Source organism: Nilaparvata lugens, chromosome 8 (assembly GCF_014356525.2).
Source record: "Nilaparvata lugens isolate BPH chromosome 8, ASM1435652v1, whole genome shotgun sequence".
Taxonomy (NCBI): Eukaryota; Metazoa; Arthropoda; class Insecta; order Hemiptera; family Delphacidae; genus Nilaparvata; species Nilaparvata lugens.
In genome coordinates this window covers 3,764,370-3,785,765 of record NC_052511.1, presented here as the reverse complement: position 1 = coordinate 3,785,765, position 21,396 = coordinate 3,764,370, and the positions used below count along the sequence as shown (strand labels likewise).

At 35.8% G+C, this 21,396-nt stretch overlaps 1 protein-coding gene across 1 annotated transcript in view; it reads right to left on the bottom strand.

The window, feature by feature from the left end:
- Positions 1-21,396, bottom strand: part of LOC111052170 (cubilin) — a 231,266-nt gene that overhangs the window by 40,143 nt on the left and 169,727 nt on the right. The window contains 6 exon segments of the mRNA XM_039435056.1: positions 5,857-6,022; positions 7,712-7,855; positions 10,048-10,232; positions 13,345-13,564; positions 18,655-18,867; positions 19,178-19,260. Coding sequence (XP_039290990.1) covers positions 5,857-6,022; positions 7,712-7,855; positions 10,048-10,232; positions 13,345-13,564; positions 18,655-18,867; positions 19,178-19,260 — 1,011 coding nt within the window.

Below are 21,396 nucleotides of genomic sequence, written 5' to 3'. Positions count from 1 at the left end.
CAATACTAAGTTTGCTGGCCCGCCATACTCCAATATCTCCAACATGATAACATCTGTGATGCCACATAAGTTTGCAAATAGCAATTCCTACAAACTGAATACAATTAGAGCATTATGTCACATTTCTGACTCACTTAATTTGTCTTTGATTTCTCCAATTTCAATTATAACTGTTTCCAAATTTTATATCTGTGTTCATTATTCATTCCGTAGACAAACTTGTCTTTTCAATTGATTATTTCTCCCTCTTGGATGTGTTCATTTTGTGTTGGGCTCTATTCTTTCATTTCTATTTCATGATTAATCTTTCTCTACTCGATTTTTTCTTGTTTGTTGGCTGTGCATTCACTCTTTCAACCTGATTCTGTTTATTGGCTGTGTGTATCTTCCAATCGTTTCACTTTCTCATTTTCCTTACAGTGAGGCATGCTGATAATAACAAATAATATACATTTAAATAACAGCTAACAAATATAATAACGATCTTAACAATGATACTAATACTAATCTTAATGTTAATAACAATAATAATACTGAGTTAGTTTACAATATATCACAGACATTTTTCTTTGGTTAATTTTTATTATTTTTTTTTTTTTTGCTTTGTTCTGTTATTTGATTTTATTACTTGATGCTTTTGTTCATTTAAGTAATTTTCTTCAATGTGTTTTTTATTCATTTTGTTTTTGTTTTGTCTGTGTTGATAACATTTTCAGTTTATATAAATATAAGATCAATGAGTATTATTGTTCATTCATGCAACCATGTGCATTGCATGTTAGTTCAAAGTTTTGTGCAGTTATCCAATGCAAAAAACTGTATAGTTTAATTTGGAATATAGCTTCAAATATTTCGTCTCGAAGACCAGAAGGGCTACTCCTAACAGTGGAGTGCACTTAGGGTGCTGATAACTGCACTGGCACATGAAGAAAGACATATAATATTTTACATAAATGTTCACATTATCCTGCTGCACCATCTCATAACATTTAAAGAACATAAAAATTGAGAATAGAGTACATTAGGCTCTGCTTCAATTGAGAAAAATATTCTCGAATAGTGAATATTATGATATTCAAATTCACAGAAAATATATCACAATTAATTAGTGTATTATACATTTAAATGGGCAGCAGGAGACACAACACATAACTTGACAATTTTCAAGTTGGTGACATAGAAATATAACATAAATTCGCCTTTGGGATACATTTACATACAGGCTTACAGTATAATAATATGATAATTAAATATCTGAATAATAATAATGGTAATATGAGCATAATACAAACAACAAGGAACTTCAGAATACAATTAAATTATTTCTCTACTACTGTGTGCTTCATGTGGGTTGTAGAATGACAATTCTTGAAGCATAGAGATTCTTCCGATGCATGGCGATAATGAAGACATTAGATGAAGTGGAATCTCTAGGGAGCATTTTGAGTGTCCGAAAGGTTGACAGGAAATCTTGAAGTGAATCAGCCTCTATCAAGATCCTGGTGATGCGGATCCAATTTCTCCCGTGCAGAATGGCTCTGCAGACATTATCCCCCTGGCTGGATATTTGACTAATGGTGTACGGTCCTGTGCAGAGATGGAAGAACCCCTTCTTCATGTTTCGAACTGCATCGGAGGTATGCTGAAATCTGATACACGCCTCCTGTCCAAGTGTAGAGTGCTGGGTAGAAACACGAGGCAGAACGTTACAGAAAGCTTTGTCAAAGTTTGTAGTAGAATTCACAACTTGATTCAAAACATTGACCTTCAATGCGCCGCTCATATCAGCCAAACTATTTTCAGTGACATGTAGTCTAGCCCTTTGTGCTTTGATTAGTTCAATAGTGAACTCCAAATTGGTGGATGTTGACGAATCTTTGCTTTTCAGCACTTGGACATTATTGATTCCATCGACTTTGTTGAAGGTAACAAGTTGAGTACACTCCATTTTCTCAATCTCTGAATCGATGACCAGGCTGCAATCGGCTACAGTGGAATATTGTACAACTTCAACAGCACTTGGATGGACGGTGAAGTTGACATCTGGTTTTAGAGCTTGTGACTCTGTTGTTGTTTGTGTTAATATCACCGGGTCATAATGAGTCATCTCACTGTCAGACTGTCTCTCGATCTCCACATTTTCCTCCATCAATTCCTTTTGCAAGTATTTACCCTGGCTCAACACGTTTGATTGAAAGTCCTCCTCCATTTGGTCCAATCTCAAACTCATGCTCATATGCGCCTCCTTCATTATTTTCAACAGACTATTTTCAAGACTCCGCTGTTGTGCCCTCCGTTCCTCACGCAATTCATTAAGAAAATCCAGCATACTATCCACCATGGTCGATGAAGGTAGTTTTGGATCCGATTGACTTCCTATTTCGGTAATATTGGAATGAGAAGGTGTACTGTCGTCGACTACATCGATTGTATGTGTGACGTCCCTCTGCGGAGAGAATGATTCTGTGGCCATCAGTCTGGTGGGCGACGCTCCTTCCTGAAGTGCAACTGCCGCATCGAGATGAGTGGACGACCAGCGATGTTGGATCTCTTGCATGGACGTAGGACTACTGGACCGTGGATGTCCGCCGGGTGAGTCGTCCGCGGCTGTGCTGACGTCAGTCGTCAATCCGTTCCCCATATTTTACAAAAGAAAAATCAAAGTGAAGATCATGGCAATGATAGCTGAAGAATGCAACGATGGAGCTCTCAAGTGCATAGAAGCGAAATGAAACATCGGAATAATTGATAAGATAACAACGAAGTTCCCAACTGCAGTGAAGTGGTATAGCTGCTAAGGTAATAACCAATCAATGATGAACAACGATGATTATACTGCGCGATGAAAGTTAAGCGGTTCTTGCTCATTAATTAATATAATATTGTAGAAAACAACCAATAGGTATCGCAAAGTTTTCTGCCCACATGAACGCATGTAATACTCTATTTATATTAAACGATAGACTATTGAAATGAATTATTTTGATTACTATTTGCATTCCATTAATGTATATGCTCATATAATTACCAAAAAAAAAAAAATTACTTTATTTGTAAATGATTGGCTACTCCAGCATTTCAAGCACGTCGTAGTATCTTTCATGCAACAATATAATACCAGATAATGGAACTTCCAATAAAATGTTGCATGAATAAATGTTACCTCAATTTATAACATTCGTGTATTAAAATAAAAAATTAGACTGGTAATATGCTCTAAACAAGATATTGAACCTAGTAAATCATTCCATAAAGTGTTACCATAAATTTCGATAACATCAGTATAACACACCATAACAAGGAATTATAGGTATTATATTAATCTAATATACCACTTGTTCGTTCAAATAATAATTTTGGAAATGTTGAAGCATTCAAATCGAGACACTTAGCAATCGTTATAATATCATATATTATAATATTAACCAGAAGAACATCGTTACTTTGGATAATAAATAGGTAATTTATTTGTAAGCCAATAACATTGGTATAAGATAAATATTATTTCGATTTGAAATATTTGCTTACACGAATGAATAACTTTTATTAATGGAGTATCTACAAAAAGTCTAGTAGCGATTGACTATTGAGCTAATCCATATATATCAGTTTTATAATATCGTAATAAATTCATTATATTATAAATTATCCTCCAATAATAATACATGTAAACTCAGCATATAATTTTCGAATAAATTATTCATAAAAACTCTGCTTATAATAATAATAATTTTATAGTATGATTATCACAGTTTATTCAATATGCCTATCACAAATCCTTGGAATGACCTTGAAGCTATCACAATTATAGGCCTATTGCAAGCTCTTGCAGGACAGGATCTGCGATCATCATGTCTCGTCAAAGAACTATGATTTATTGATGATGAAAATAATATATTTCCCTTAGAATTTTAATACTAAATTCAATTCAATATGACTAGAATAGGTATAATTTTTTAATATTAACAACAGCAGGCTTTTTGTAGGATAGGACCTGCAATAATAATTTTTTATTGATCGTAGAACTCTGCTAGTCAATCATAATACTGTATAATCATCTTAAATAAATAATCATCTTAATTACATTAACATGAATATCACAGAAATAGCCTACTTAATTTATCCCAAAGGCGTAAACTTCTCTCTCGGTAAGGTGTGCTCTTTGAACTTTTCTTGGTAACTTTAATGAGTTACGTATGGTAAAATCAATCTCGTGTACATTGATACCGATTGATTCAAAACTAATATTGAGTCAGTAATATTCGAGATATTTATAATATTTTTCTAAACGAGAAAATTCACTAACAAAAAGGCTGATGGCTTTTCAACAGGAAATTATTTTTCATTGATAATTATTCACAGTGAGCCCCTCCTAAAGTCCATGTTCGCGGGCCGCCATTTTGTGAGACTTTTGGATTTTTGACCTAAGGGTCCTTTTTAACTAGTTTCCATAAGGAACGGACTCACCGGTTTTAGTTTAAGTATCGTCCCCAGACAGCAATCCTCCGGTAGAGCATTAGGTGGTAGTCTTCCGTCCGCCAGCCTTCTTTCACACGCGTATTCACTAAACCACTAAATCACTTCGATTCTCCGCACACCTTTACGTTTGCAAGTCCCGAGGAGTCTAGGAGAAGAGTGACGAAAACAAAGGCGGAGTTCCTTCTCAGTTGCCGGGAGAGAGTCCCGTTACTCTAGCAGATAACGCCGATATTTCCCCAAAGTTATGGAGGTGGGGGTAAGCACCCTCAATTGTAAAAGAGAGAACTCTCAATGTAAGAGGAATAGATAATGAACAAGGAGGTAGAGATAATTTGAAGAACACCTTTCCGAGAGAGGGTAAATAATAATAATTAAAAATATAACCTGACAAACATTTATAATATCACAGTATTGGAATGAATTTTTATTATAATTAAAGCTGTATGAACCGAAGAAATAGCAGGCTGGCATCTTATCTTATCGATATTGCTGCTCGCTACTATCAATTTCAGCTATGCCAGCCCGCTTATGAAATGTGATGTCACATAGTATAAATTCTGCTGCTCTTGTATTTAGTTTTAGTTTATCAGAGATTGACAATGGTGTAATAACCGAAACCGGTCTTTCTAATTATCAATAAATCAGTGGAGTGTGTAACTGTTATTTCAAATCATCCATACCTCCCTGGCCAACCCTGTACTATAGTGAGGTCCACGTTATAATGACAGTATTTGATCAACTTTGGCTCTGCTATCCTTGTCTATCATTCGACAAAGCCGAGGGTACTATCCTTTTCTAGGTCCACAACAATTCCAATTATGTTTTTGACAGTGTAGAAATACAATTAATTAATGCAGAGAATCGGCATCGCCATTCTTCTATCTCTATCCACTATCATTCTATCTCTATCCACTATCTCTATCTTTGGTAGAGAGTTAGTGGGGAGGATATTTTTAACATTCTTTCCGAAGAATGGACATTGATATGTCCATAGCTCCGCCAATTTATGTAGATGCATAACAATATAATTATCTATAGTTATTGTATTACAAATTACTTTTTCATATCATATACAGTTCAATAATTATTTTCTTAGTCTATATCATGTAATTCATCTATATTTTGCTGTATTGTAGCTATTGTTATAAGTGTATAAGCCAGTATATATTGTAATCTACATAAATAAAGTACTCAATCAATCAATCCACTGTCATTATAACGTGGACCTCACTATAGGTAGGTATAACATGTAATTATTATATTAGCATATTATTCAAGAAATGATATAATTCTACCTAATCTATCTGAATACACAAAACAATGTCAACCTTAACATCTCTAATACACAATTATTTCATTTCAAAGAATAAAACTTACCATCTTCTAGATCGAAAGCAGTAAACGATCCCCTTATAATCTTGCCAGGAGCTGTGATATGGTAGGCGCAATCCAGGAGTTTGACATACTTTTTAGGGTAGTTTGGTGACATTATTTGACCTTGAGGCTCGGTGAACGTTCCTCCACACTTGGTTGTCCAGAGTAACTGCATTGGATCAAATCAAAATGAAATATACATATGAAAAAATGAAAATATAAATTTGAATATGTAGTGCAATAAATATTCAATTTATTTTACCAAAACACAGAAAACATTACATAGATGTGACAATCAGAAAAAAACAAGAATTATTATTCTAAATATCTGTTTAAAGTATCTGTATAAAACGGCTGGAGGTGAAGAAGGTATATTAATAGAATGCATGGAAGAAGATAATGAAGAATTCATATTCTGAATTTATTACTATTAAAATACTTCCAGTTGGTTATCCATTGTAACTGCATTGAATCAAATCAAAATTAAAATATAAATCTGAAAAAGCAATTGTACCTGAGCTTTATAAAGGTAATAAAAAAATAATTTTGAAGAAAATTTTTGGAATTTTGAAATTAGGCCGGCACATCTAGGAAATATCTGAGTCTATACTATTTTAATTCATGCAGGCGAACGGGTTAGAGTCAGGAAAACTACAATATGTTTTTGCCATGCCTGATTTAATCGCCTTTCACTATTTCAACACTACAAGATTTTTAAACAAACAAAATATCAACAATACTGACACGAAAGAGAATAAGAATCATATTAAATTTAACAAGTTACACTACCATTTATCCTCTGATCTGGGGGCGCATTACTATCCTTACGTCAGATATTAATACGTCACCAAACCAAATAATATCAGTTGCAAATAACCAAAATAATTTCAGAATAAAACTCAAGACAGAAAAACCCATTAGAACTCAAATTTCGTCGATAACCCCATACACCAATTTCAAACCCGCATTTTGATTGACATTTTTGTATGACCCTTTGTTTCACTGCACTGCACTTTGTTGAAGATTTCCATCGTGTTTCTTTTCGATGTTATTTTGTTATTTCGGCGTTTTCTTCTAAGAGTTTAGTAGATTTAATAAACTTTCCGTATACATATTCGCTCTCAAACGATTACTCGCGACCTGATGCTTTCCGAACAATGCCAGGTCTGGTTTGAAGCTTCACTCCTCTAACGATTTAAAATCTGTTCTACTATTGGGGCGATATAAAAGGTGGGGAACCAATTTGACCAATCATCGCATGGCTTCTAGAGCCTTAGGACAAAATAGTAACTGCAAAATCATTAGTTTGTTATAATTGTAATACTTGCTGTTTTCCAACTTATCGCACTCTATGTCGCGATAGGAAAGCTAAGTTTTAGAGATAATTCCATAATCTACATACCTCGACGACTCGGAGCCACAATTTTTAAATTATCTATCCTGGGAAACTCTAAGTCATGGCCATTGATAATGGAGAGAGAAAATAATTTATTTCGCTAACTCACTTACAATAATGGCTCTAGTCTATTGCGTATTAAATTTACTATTATAACTTGGGAAAAGGCCTGAATTAAAAACAGTGCTCGACACACAATGCAATAAATTAATAGAATGCATGAAGAAGATTGATCGTCATTCTGAATTACTCAACTCTTCAATACTCAACACTTGATAATCCAGAATGGTAACAACATTCATTATTTTCATTTATCATTCTATTCTGATCGAAATTCGGAAAATATCTAGGTATATTTGAATCATTGTTTCAATGACTTTACAGACACTGCTCCATAAATAACGGACTGGAATACATTGCTCATAACAGGATGCCCAATTTTTGAGGGAAATATTTTTTTACCTTGAATCCATCTCCCTCGTTGCTGGCATCTGAGTGGAAAATGACCCTGACCCTCGTCACTTCAGTCTCTATCTCTTTGTTGACTTCGTCTCGACCGCAGTGTACTGAGTTCTCTACCCACTGCTTGTTCTTCCAAAGGAAAATCTGTCAAAAAATGATAAAAAACCATATTAATGTAGCAAGAAAATTTAATCAACATTCAAACTCTCCCGAAGAATCGAAAGAGCTAGTCGGTCCTTCAAATAAAAGTATGTGCGAGTGAAAAAAAGTAAATTCGTATGTCTTTTGTTGGTGGGGAGTCCCTTGCGGGAAGGTCCCACCGCCTGAATATATAATTCAAGCCGTCAATGGGCCTCACGACTGTCACACTTCAGCCCGGACCGACAGTTTACGTGTCCATCCGTGTGAGTGAAATTTGGGACAGAAAGACCAATTCACAGCAGCCCACCTACTGTGGTTTCAGACTTACAGTTTTGGTCATAGACTGAACTGGATAAACACAATACGTGATGCTGTTTGAGTCAACAGTGAAATTTGGAAAATAAGTGCCCTATATCATGGGATATCTTCCTGTTCTATCTTTTCTCTATGGTATAGCCTAACTGCTACAATATCACCTTAACAACTATTCAAGTTTTTTTTTTTTGACATAACATTACACTAGTTAGTTCCCCTAGTTCAGTGATGGGCAAAGTCCGGCCCGCGACGTTGTTTTGACTACTCCTAAAAAACGAATAAAAAGGGAAGAATAACAGGACTTAATTTATTGATTTATTCTGGATAAATCATTAAAATTATTATTTATTTATTCTGAATATTCTGATGTACTCTAGTATTCAAAAGGGAGGTGACTCAGTGCAGGAAGAGTCTTTGAACGAGTTTGGGATCTAAAACAAGAAATAATCTCTTTCATGGAAGAAAAGGGAATGAGTAAGTGTGATCATTCGAAAGATATATTATGGCTCTCAGACTTTGCATTTTTTACCGATCTTCTCAGAGACTTCAATAAGTTGTATCTCAAACTCAAGGGTAAGATCAACTAGTTCACGATATTTGGGGTCACATAAGGGGTTTTAAAATGCAGTTAAACTTTATTCTCAAAGCAATTAATAAAAAAAAGACTCAACCCATTTCCCAATATTGAAACCTATTGCAGTAGAAGTGGGGGGAAAAAAACTCAAGACCTATGAATCAAACGTTAAAAATCTTAAGACGATTAAAACGTTAAATAAGACGATTTTGAACGAAGATTTAAGACTTTAAAGTGATTGAACAGGACCTAGATATTTTAAGCTCGCCGTTCAGTGTGAATTTTTATTCCGTCGAACCCCAGCTACAGCTTGAACGTATCGAGCTACAATGTAGCTCTGAACTGAAACTATTGTTTTTCAATGTTTCCAAAATATAATTTTATAAGGCCTTGTAAAATTCAAGTTTTCCGAACCTAAAATGTCACGCTCAAAAAATGATTGCTATGTTTTGCGTCTTCCTACATATTATGTGAGTGTGAGCAGACCTTCTGTACGATGAAACTACGAAAAATCAGTGCTCGAAACAGAATGAGTGATAACAATTCAGCTTCCTTAATGCGGATCACCTGATCCCAGTTCCTACCAGATTTTGAGAAGTTCATGGAATCTCAATCACAGTTGTCGCATTGATTTTGAACGAATATTTAAGACTTTAAAGTGCTTGAACAGGACGTGCACATTTTAAGCTCGCCGTTCAGTGTGAATTTTTATTCCGTCGAACCCCAACTACAGCTTGAACTTATCGAGCTACAATGTAGCTCTGATGTAGCTACTATTGTTTTTCAATGTTTCCAAAATATAATTTTATAAGGCCTTGTAAAATTCAAGTTTTCCGAACCTAAAATGTCACGCTCAAAAAATGATTGCTATGTTTTGCGTCTTCCTACATATTATGTGAGTGTGAGCAGACCTTAGGTATGATGAAACTACGAAAAATCAGTGCTCGAAACAGAATGAGTGATGAAAATTTAGCTTCCTTAATGCGGATCACCTGATCCCAGTTCCTACCAGATTTTGAGAAGTTCATGGAATCTCAATCACAGTTTGTCGCATACTCCGTCATACTCTTCCAAAGACTGTTAATCTGCGTGAGTTTCTATCTTACTTTACTTGTCTATAAAAATCAATTGGTTTATTATGCATGTTTTTTTTGTTATAAATTATTCTGTGGCCCGCCAGCATATTTTGTTATTTCATCCGGCCCTCTCCTTGGAAAGTTTGCCCATCACTGCTCTAGTTGGTACACTTGCCCTTACATTCTGTATCACTCTATGACTCTTATCAATGAATATGTTAGTTGATTACCTTAACATAATCCTTGGTGCAATCCTTGGATAATTCGAGATAGAATCGGTCGATGAACTTGAGGACAATTCGATATCCAGACTCAGCTCTGATGTCCCAATCACACTCAACGTTAGGCATGTATTTCAGAGAAAAGCCGGGTGACATTATTTCACCTGTCGTGCCATGGTGAACACCTCCGCAACCTAGCAAGTGTTTTGAAAAGTGATTACACATGAGGCAAGTAATAATTAGAAAGGTTAAATCTTGACAATAATAGTCCATTACGGCACACAAACGGCATTATCAAGGATATGACAAGGGTAGTACGAACAGATCTGGACAGAAATCTTTTTATCCTCTCAAGTTGATGCATGCCTCCAAAAACCTTATTACTAACATAAGTAACTTTTTCCCGCCAGCTCAATGAGCAATCGATTAATAAATGACAAATTAAGTAAACAGCTGTGCTGTGCTTCTAGAATTAAGTTTGTTTTTTTTGGTTCTTTTTCAAAATTATTTTTTAATATATGAATTTTCTCTATTCAAGTGATAATAATGTGAAATATCTGTTCTATTCTTTGTTTTGAAGCATCTAAATTTGAAAATTTACTTTGTGAACATATTAGTGGTCTGAAAATTTTGCGAAGGAAGTGAAAAGCTACAAGACTTAACCTATTTCGGACTATGTGTAACCATATCTAAATTGGGGAGAGGATTAGCACAAGGTTACCTTATTTTTCCTCTCCCTATCATTTATATGATGTATACTTATTATATCAATCAATAGAGAATAAAGAATAAGCTTAGTACTTAGACACTGGAACAGTAGGGTATATTAGTCACTGGGGGTGCACTAGGGACATCCAATTGGTTCAAGGATGTCTTATGACAATTCTTCGGGTTTTTGAAGGGTTAAGTGTCAACCTATGAGCAGAAGTCCACTCAACAAGCTATGCTATATCGTTGTTCACTTGATCAATGACATCGTGTGTGAACTGCGATTTTTGGAAATGTCAATAAATTATCAGGTCGTCAGCAAATAGGGTGGGTCGTCCACTGGAACCGATTTCGTCCGAGCTAGCATTGGCCAAAAACTACCGAGCTCATCTGAACGATCCCCCAACAAAGGAAGCTATAGATTCTCGTCCATTGCAACAGGTTCATACGTCCGTACACGGCCGTCTCCGGCCGATGAAGTTTTCGATTTTTGGAAATGTCAATAAATTATCAGGACGTCAGCAAATAGGGTGGGTCGCCCACTGGAACCGATTTCGTCCGAAGTACCATCGGCCGAAAACTACCGAAATCGTCCCGACGATCCCCCAACAAAGAAAGCTATAGATTCTCATCCATTGCAACAAGTTCATACGTCCCTGTACGGCCGTCTCCGGCTGATCAAGTTTTCGATCCAAATTGAATGGAATTTTCCGGCTCTATCCGGACGAAGTCGAGCTGAACAACATCATCCTAACCTCAAAATTTCTTCACAGTCTTATCTGTTTTTGTTTTTTTGAACTTGTTCTGTTTTATAACGTTTTAACTATGGACAATGAAAAGATGATAAGTTCCATTGTGGGATATGTGAGACAAAATATATCATCGTCGTGATGTTCAAAGGAATCTGTGGACAAAGATTGCTGAACAAATAGGATCTGAAGATAAGATTATTATAACGAATAACTAATTTAGTGGATATTTGTTTATTAAGTTTTCAAAAACTCGATAAATAATCATTGTTTATGAAAAATTAATGTTGGTGGCTATGATAGTAGTTAATTCAATAATATTGCCACCAACCAACTACTGAACTAGACTGACGTAAACGGTTCCAATGGACGACCATATTCGGCCGAATTAACGGCCGGAAGATTCGTCCGATCCAACGGCCGAACGGATCGATTGAATACGGCTCCAGTGGACGGTTACCCTAAAGGTATTATTATTGAAATTGAAATTATCTTTATTCTTCTTCTTAGAAAGTACAAACAATACACAATATACATATACAAAACTTGAAGAAGGTTCCTCACATGGGCAAAGCCTGTGTGCGAGGAAAAATCAAGCAATGGAAAAATTTAGGCTACAAAAATTGAATGAAAAAGACTAAGAAATTGTCAAAAAACCACTGATTTATTGATAATTAGAAAGACCGGTTTCGGTTATTACACCATTGTCAATCTCTGATAAACTAAAACTAAATACAAGAGCAGCAGAATTTATACTAGTAGGCGAGTACTGCTATTGGTCAAGGACATGAACGCCTGCCATTGGCCCAGCTAGACAGTCTCCTCCCACTCAACGGTGTGACAAAATGGCGGCTTAAGCAACAGAATCGCCATGATAATAAAATTTACTTTCAGTACAAAATATAAGAACCAAGAAAACAAGTGTGAAAGATAATAAAACAAATCAACTACATATCTCAACTACACAAAAAATGAATAATCAATAGAATAATCAGGCTTAATTATTACTATTATTAAGAATCATTGGTACATTATTAATATAGATAGAAAAGAGAAGAGGGCCTAACACAGAGCATTAATACTATCCGACAACATGGGAGTGACCTGGTCAAATTTAAAAACTTTTGGTGATGACCGGGCTTGAATTCGGGATCTCTACGCTTCTATTCAAGCACTTCATACACTAGACCACGGATCACTCCTTAACATTATATCAAGGTTGGAATAAGGACTCCAGGTTCTCTCTGCCACAAAATTTTCACAAGGAGAATATAGTGAAGAGTAGAGAAAGAGGAAGAGGGAGTGGAAGAAGTTTTGAAAACATTACATCCTATACTATTAAACGAGCAATTTCTGTTTAGATGTTTGGATGTTTATATGTTCGTATTTCACCGGATCTCGAAAACGGCTCTAACGATTCTCACGAAATTAAGAACATAGTAGGTTCACAATATAAATTTCGATTGCACTGGGTCTCATCCCTGGGAAAACTCGCTGAAGGACATTAAAAGGATAATAATTATTATTCATCCTTGGAAAAACAGCTCATAATGATTATTTTGTCGTCTGTTGATGATGGAAGTGAGTGAGCGAGTTCATGTGTGTGGGACTGTGTCAAAATTATAACTCAGCTGTTGAACTTTTCTTCTTTCGTAATAATTTTTTTTGCTTTTGTACTCCAGAGCGAAGCTCGGTCCTCGATATTTTGGCATAAAGAGAAGAGAGAGGGAAAAAAGAGAGAGGAAAAAGTATGAAGAAGTGAAGAAGAAGGAGGAGAAGAAGAGGAAAAAAGTGTTTACAAACACAAAATCCAAAAAATTATTTTAAATTTTCTCCTTCAACAACTAACCTTTCGATGTAGGACTAAGTCGTAATTTCACTTTACTCTCTTTGCGTTTATTGGGTGAATGGTACTCTATCCACAGCTGATTGGTCTGCGACGTGAGGGCGGAGGGGAGGTTGGCGCCACACCACTTCAGGGCGAGAGGGGAGGTGGGCAGAGGTCCATTGTAGATCACCAAATACTCCTGATCACAGTTCATCGATAGGTCGATCTCCAAAAAGTTTATCTGCAATAAAAAACATGTTATTCGTCCACAAACGTACAATTGAAAAGTTCTCCATTCAATGGAAAAATTTAGGCTACAAAAATTGAACAATCAATAATCAGGCTTAATTATTAGCTGTGCTAATAGTGAAGTCCCCTCCTGGGGAGTACAACACCTTGTCGTTGGTGGAGGGGCTTGCGTGCTCCAACGACCCTGAGAGCTATGCCGGCGGTTGATTGCGGAAGAAGGGATACCCATGCCGGACAGGTCGAAGGATAGGAGCCAGACGAAGAAGTACTCCAAAGAAGACGTCGTTGGGCTAATCCCCCACACGTCCGATTACACTGGATTCAAAGTACATTAAATAGCCTCGGACGGGACCGGAATTTTAGGAAGGACAGGAAATGCAAATATATACGATTTGGAACATGGAATATTCGAACGCTTACAGGAAAAGAGGTTGAGTTGGTAGAGGAGATGAAGAAGTATAAGATAAAGGCACTTGGCTTGAGTGAAACAAGAAGGAAGGGAGTGGGACAGAAGGACTTGGATGGAGGGTATGTTATGCGATACTCAGGAATACCAGAGGGAAGAAGAGCTAGTGGTGGAGTGGCTATAGTCATGGATGGAGACACCAACACAAGAGTTAAAAGCTGGGAGGCTGTAAGCCCTAGAATTATCAGAGTGGATCTTGACCTAGAAGAGAAAATAAGCATCATTCAAGTGTATGGCCCAACGGAAGATGCTAGTGTGGCTGAAAAGGATGAGTTTTGGCTACAACTAGATAGAGTGACCATAGAGGCTGAAGAAACAAGAAAACTTGTGGTGATGGGAGATTTCAATGGGAGAGTTGGATCTGATCAACAGGACGGGCACGGAAGTATGGGAAAATATGGATGTGAAACAATAAGAAATAACAATGGACAAAGACTAATTGAATACTCAGCACAGCACAATCTTCTCATTGGAAACACTTGGTTCATACACAAAAGAATTCATAAGATCACATTTGTGGGAGAAGGTAGGGAAGCTGAGAGTATGATTGACTATATTCTGTACCAGGGTGACCTCAGGTATGCTTTCAAAGATGTCAAAGTCATCAGAGGAGCTGAACTAGACACTGACCATAGGTTACTAGTGGCAGATACTGGATTTGCAGAGAGGAAGGTCGAGCGACAGCGAGCATACACAAGAATAAAGCATGAAGAACTAAGGTGTATTGAGAACAGAGAAAGATACAAAACAGAGCTGTCAGACCAGATTGCAAATATGCAGAACAACTGTAATAATGTAGATAGTTTCTGGAATGAGCTGAAAGATGCTATTACAGGTGCTGCAAAGGGAGTGTGTGGCGAAAAAAGGCTGGGAAGGTTTAAGAGAAGGACAAGATGGTGGACAGAGGAGGTTCAGATGAAAGTGAAAGAGAAAAAGAAAGCATACAGAAAGTACATGATGACTAAGAGGCAGGAGGAGTACAGAATGTATGTTGAGAAAAGGAATGAGGCAAAGAGAACTATAAGGTTGGCAAAAACCAATTCATGGGAAGAATTTGGTCAAGATCTGCAACACCAACATGGACATGATAATGGTCGTTCATTTTGGAAAATTGTCAAGTGTTTAAAAGGAAAATATGGAAAGCAGATCAGAACAATAGCTGATGAAGAAGGAAGGTTGGTGTCACAGACAGAAGAGGTACTTGATAGATGGAGAAGATTCTATGAGGATAAGTTTCACAGGGATGATGATCAGAATGAGGATAATGAATATGAGCTCGAACAAATGATGGATGAGATAGATGGAATAACAAGTGGAATCGTTAGAGAAGAGGTAGAAGAATCCATTAAGAGGTTGAAGGTCGGCAAGGCAGCAGGAGAGGATGGTATTGTGCCAGAATTTATCAAATGGGGAGGAGATATATTGATTGATAGATTGTTGGATTTAATCAATGAAGCATGGCAGCAGGAAAGAGTCCCTGTGCAGTGGAGGAAGAATATTATAATCCCAATTCATAAGAAGGGTCTTACCACTGAGTGTGATAACTATAGAGCTGTAAGCTTATCTCAGGTGGCCATGAAAGTGTACACTGGTATACTTGAGAGGAGGCTGCGGAAAGTGGTGGAAGATGATATAGAAGAAGAACAAGCAGCGTTCAGACCGGGCAGGCAGACCCAGGAGCATATCTCTTCCCTTAGAAGTGTGTGTGCCAAATTTCTTGAGAAGGGAAGGAATGTATACCTGGCCTTTTTGGACCTGAAGGCTGCTTTCGACACAGTCCCAAGAAACCTAATATGGAGGGTATTGCATAGAAAGAGAGTGCCCACTAAGCTTATCAATGCAATTATTAGTGTGAATGAAGGAATGGTGGCAAGAGTGCGCATTGGTGGAGGAGTGTCAGAGGAGTTTGCCATGGAAAAAGGCGTGAAACAGGGTGACAGCCTCAGTCCTCTGCTATTCATTCTAATCATGGATGAAATACACAAAATATGTAAAAGAAGAACACAGAACACGCTGGTGGGTTACTGGAATATGAGGCCGATCGGTGCAAGAGCTCTTCTGTTCGCCGACGACATTGTCTTGATTTGTGATTCAAAAGAAAAATTGCAACAGTCAACAACTGAATGGGCAGAGGAATTGAAATCAAGGCATATGGTCTTAAATGTCAAGAAAAGCAAGGTGATGGCAGTGTCAAAAGGAATGAGAGATAATATGCATATAATGGTGAATGGAGAGGAGATGGAACAGGTGGAGAAATATGAATACCTGGGTACAGTGATTTCGGAGGATGGAAGGATTGATAGGGAGGTGCTGAACAGAGTGAGAAAGGGAGCTGTTGCCTACTATGCAATAAAAGACTGTATATTTGGAAAAAGAGAGCTTGATAAAAAGATAAAGAACCAGGTATACAGAACAATAATAGAGCCCATCATGCTATATGGAAGCGAAAGTTGGCCAATAAAATCAAGCCACGAAAATAAGATAAGGACTGTAGAGATGAAATGCCACAGAAAGACAGTTGGTAAGACTAGAAGGGATAGAGTAAGAAATACTAGAATAAGGGAAGAAGTGGGAATGAGAGATGTTGGGGAAAGAATAGAAACGAGGCAGCTGGGTTGGTATGGACATGTACAACGGATGAGGGACGAAAGCAAGGCAAAACAGTTTGTAAATGTTAGAGTACAGGGAAGAAGAACGGTGGGGCGCCCGAGGTATTCATATGAGGATCGCATTGAGGAGATAGGGAGAAGAAGAGGGAAGACGGTTCGGGAGATGAGGAGGATGGCGATGGATAGTGATAAATGGAGGATGTGGACCGAGGCTACCCCAACGCTGTAAGGCATACTGGGGAGAGACAAAGAAGAAGAAGAAGCTAATAGTGAAGTTGTGTTTCTTTTCTGGTTCAAAATTTTGCAAAATTACTCGAAAATTTCCAATTTGTAGAGATTTGAGTGAAATATTTTTGTTTTTAATCAGTTTTTAAAAATCAAAATTTGAAATTTTTAGTTTAGTCATTAGTTTTGAAGTGGAAATTGGACTTTTTTAAGTGAGAAGTAAATTTTTAACCTCATACTTTTTTGAAACTTATTTGTAAAAATTTGGGAGAAGACAGTTTTGGGCTGTGCCTGTTGTCTTCTCCCAATCATATTATATATTATAATTATGATTTTGTAATTATTGCCAATGAAATAAATAAATAGCCTATAGAATGCCTATAGTGAGCTCCACGTTTTAGTGTTGCTATCCTTGTCTACGATGCAACAAAGCAGATAGCGCTATCTCTTTCTCGCATTGCTCTGTTGCCAAATCGCCTTTTACCAATGTAGAATTTATAATCAATTAACAAAATATTTCATCTTGATTATGAAAATTCATTACTAAATTATTGAAAAATATAATTTCTTGCTTAATAAAATATAATTGATTATACAAGATTGATATTACTATTGATACATCAATATCGATATATTATTATTGACATTGCGATACAATCAACAAACTGTAACATTACAAGTGTTGCTATCCTTGTCTATCATGCAACAAAGCAGATAGCGCTACCTCTATCTCGCATTGCTCGGTTGCCAAATCGTCTTTTACCAATGTAGAATTATTTTTTTTATCCGGCGCTACAACCCTAGGTGAGCTCTGGCCTCCTTTACAACACACCTCCATTCTTCCCTGTTCATGGCTCTCTCTTTCCATCCTCTTACCCCCATCTTTCTCAGGTCATCCATCACTTGGTCCACCCACCTGTTCCTTGGCCTGCCTTTCTTTCTTCTACTGTGATGTAGAATTAGTAATCAACAAAATATTTCATCTAAATGAGGTAAATTCATTATAAAATTATTGAAAAATATAATTTCTTGCTTGATAAAATATAACTGATTATTTTAAACAAGAATGAACAGTTAATTTTACATCAATAAACCTGTATCAGCTACCATCTAAAGAATGCATTGACTAGACAGAGGATCGGCAACATTGTTCTGCTATCTTTCTCCACTGCCATTATAACGTGGACCTCACTGTAGAAGATATAGAAGAGATCAATGTAGAATTAATAATCAATTAACAAAATATTTCATCTAAATTATGTAAATTAATTATAAAATTATTGAAAAATATAATTTCTTGCTTGATAAAATATAACTGATTATTTTAAACGAGAATGAACCGTTAATATTACATCAATAAACCTGTATCAGCTACCGTCTATAGAAGGCATTGACAAGATAGAGGATCGGCAACGTTGCTCTCCTATCTTTCTTCACTGCCATTATAACGTGAACCTCACTATAGGCTGGAGGCCGATATCCTCGATATTTTGATTTATTTATTGATAGATACAATATAATTCCCAACTATGAATGATTGGGAGAGGAACAACAGGCTTAAAGCCCAAAACTGTTCCTTTCTCAAATTTGGATAGAAATTGTCCAAAAATAATAGGTTATGTTTATCACTTCATAAGTTTTGTCCAATTTTGAGTCCAATATATATATATATATATATATATTAGATAGAAATTATTGTCCAAATAAAGGTTATGTTATTCATTTTCACTTCATAAGTTTTTCCAATTTTGAGTCCAAAAGATTTGACCATGAAGTTCATACCTGAATAGACTGTTCCTCTGGGTAAGTCACTTTCCAGACGCATCCTATGGGCGAATCGGTGGCATTGGAAAATGGCGGACTAGCAATTTCGTGTTCAGGTCCCCTGAGGATGCCTCCACATGGCACCTCTCTGTACTCTATGTGGTAGTTGATTTCGGGGCCGGATGCTAGAGTTGGTATGTACGGTGAACGAATGTACATACTTTTGTAGGCCTACAAACAGAAAAATGTCAACAATTAATATCAGGATTTGATTATAATCAATTACATGGGAAACCATAGTTGGCAAGATATTTACCCCTTCTTTCTTCCAGCGCACATCATTTTAGCAATATTGTCTTTTTTATGTGTTAATAGTTCCAATATGTAGCTCCAAAATACTTCAATCAATTACCATACGGCTTGGTTTAAAAAATTGAATTGGGGGTTATCAGTGTTTAAAATTAAGGAAATTTGAATTTGAAGATAACTAAGGGCTTGGAGATTTCGAACTTGGAATTAAGAGAACTGAGTTTGAAATTACCTTCAATGTAGTAACCGAGAACGGACTGAGAAGTACAACTGGCTTCTCATAGTTGGAACATAGTGTATCAATCACTGAATCGTCTGAAAATTTAATAAAAATCAAAACAGTTAATTGACGAGAAACATCTTACATCATGTCATAACAGTGTCAAAAAGCAATTATTACTGTAATTTAATCAGAAAATTTTCAATTATATTTATAAAAATATATTTTATTTAAAAATTAATCAGAAATAATATGATACAGGCATTCCCTGATGAGTAAATCCTTGAAAACATTTTTGCTTTAATGTTTACTTTTCTTCAATGTTGTTTTCCATCAGAAACTGCTTATTATTGAATCACTTTTTGCTATTAAAAAGAACGACAAGCAGTCAGATTATCGTTGACTAGCAGTCAGATTATCGTTGACTAGCAGTCAGATTATCGGTGACAAGCAGTCAGATTATCGTTGACTAGCAGTCAGATTATCGTTGACTAGCAGTCAGATTATCGTTGACTATCAGTCAGAATATCGTTGACTAGCAGTCAGATTATCGTTGACTAGCAGTCAATCTAGTCATTCTTTTTAATAGCAAAAAGTGATTTACTTTTCGAATCTCTTACATTCATAGACAAAGCATTGAACATTTTCACAGACATATTTCTGCTGTTTCTAGATCTGCTGTGAAAATGAGTAGGTACTGACATAGCCCAATTCTCAAATTATCTCAGAAAAACTATACAGAATATCCTCAACAATGTAATTTAAAAACATTGAATAAAGCCATGAACATTTCCATACTAGTAGTTCTGTGAACAGTAGACCTCACGCAGTATTCTCATCCACAAGTCAACTGTTTTAAATGATAACAAAATCAGTTCACGTTTGAATTTGTATTCCATAATTTATTAATATTTACGTTAATTTAAACAATGAATAGAATATATTTCTATTGTAGAATTTATATAATATTCATCCAGTTCCGTGATAATCTTTCCATCTAAAGAAAATTAATTTTTTCAATCAAAAATATTATAATTTCTTCAGCATTATTTAGTTCATTTGATTATTTTTAATCACCTATTAAATTAGTTTTTTCGAATGTGAGAATATTGATACTGATGGACACGCATAATAATACCATGACTGCAAAACAAAATATTGAAACCAAAAAGACCTTAAAGCTGCGATTAGACCAAATTTATTAACAAAATGTTAATAACTCAATCCTTATAGATTATATTAGATTGAACATAACTTATCATACACATGATGAACATGTGTGTTTGTCAACTTGCGTTCAATCTAATAGAATCTATAAGGATTAAGTTATTAACATTTTGTTAATAACTCAGGTGTAAACCCAGCTTAAAGATGCATACCTTTTCAAGGTCTTTGATTGAAACTATAGACCTTACACAAATACAGTAATAGACTGGCATCTCTACACATCTGTGTAATCACTTGGCAGCTGATTTATGATGAATAATTCTATAGTCTGATTTTTACTCTAATATTGGCGTATGAAGTAGGCTCCTTTTTCCTTTTATATTATCCCTTGAAATGCAAAATTTCCATAAACCTTGTATATACGTCGACGCGCAATTAAAAAAGGAACATACCTGTTAAATTTCATGAAAATCTATTACCGCGTTTCGCCGTAAATGCGCAACATATAAACATTTAAACATTAAGAGAAATGCCAAACTGTCGACTTGAATCTTAGACCTCACTTCGCTCGGTCAATTAGACTGTAGTCTATTATCAAAACGGATAATCAGACAGTCTAATAGACTGTAGTGTCGTTGAAAAAAGTTCAAAACGAATTATTACTTGCAGTTTGTCATGGTTAATGAAATAGATTAGAATGATTTTATATTTCATTCAATCATTTCCATTCAATATTTGAAAGAAGCATTCAACGTTTTACTGGAGAAATTTCTCTATTACTATAGAATGTATAGAAAACTGAATATAACAAAATGGATGAAAAGACTAGATACTGTCGAAACAGAGATTTATTAAACATTTAGATACCGGTTTCGGTTGTTACATCACCAATAAACCTCTGGTAAACAGAAACTAAAGTAAAGAGCAGCATAAATAGAAATGCAAATCTCAGTACCCTTTTTGAAATACCCTGACTCAGTACCCTTATTATTTTATCACAACATGTTTCGGAAATTCATGCCATTTTCTGTTTAGGGCTACATGTAATATAAATAGAAATACAA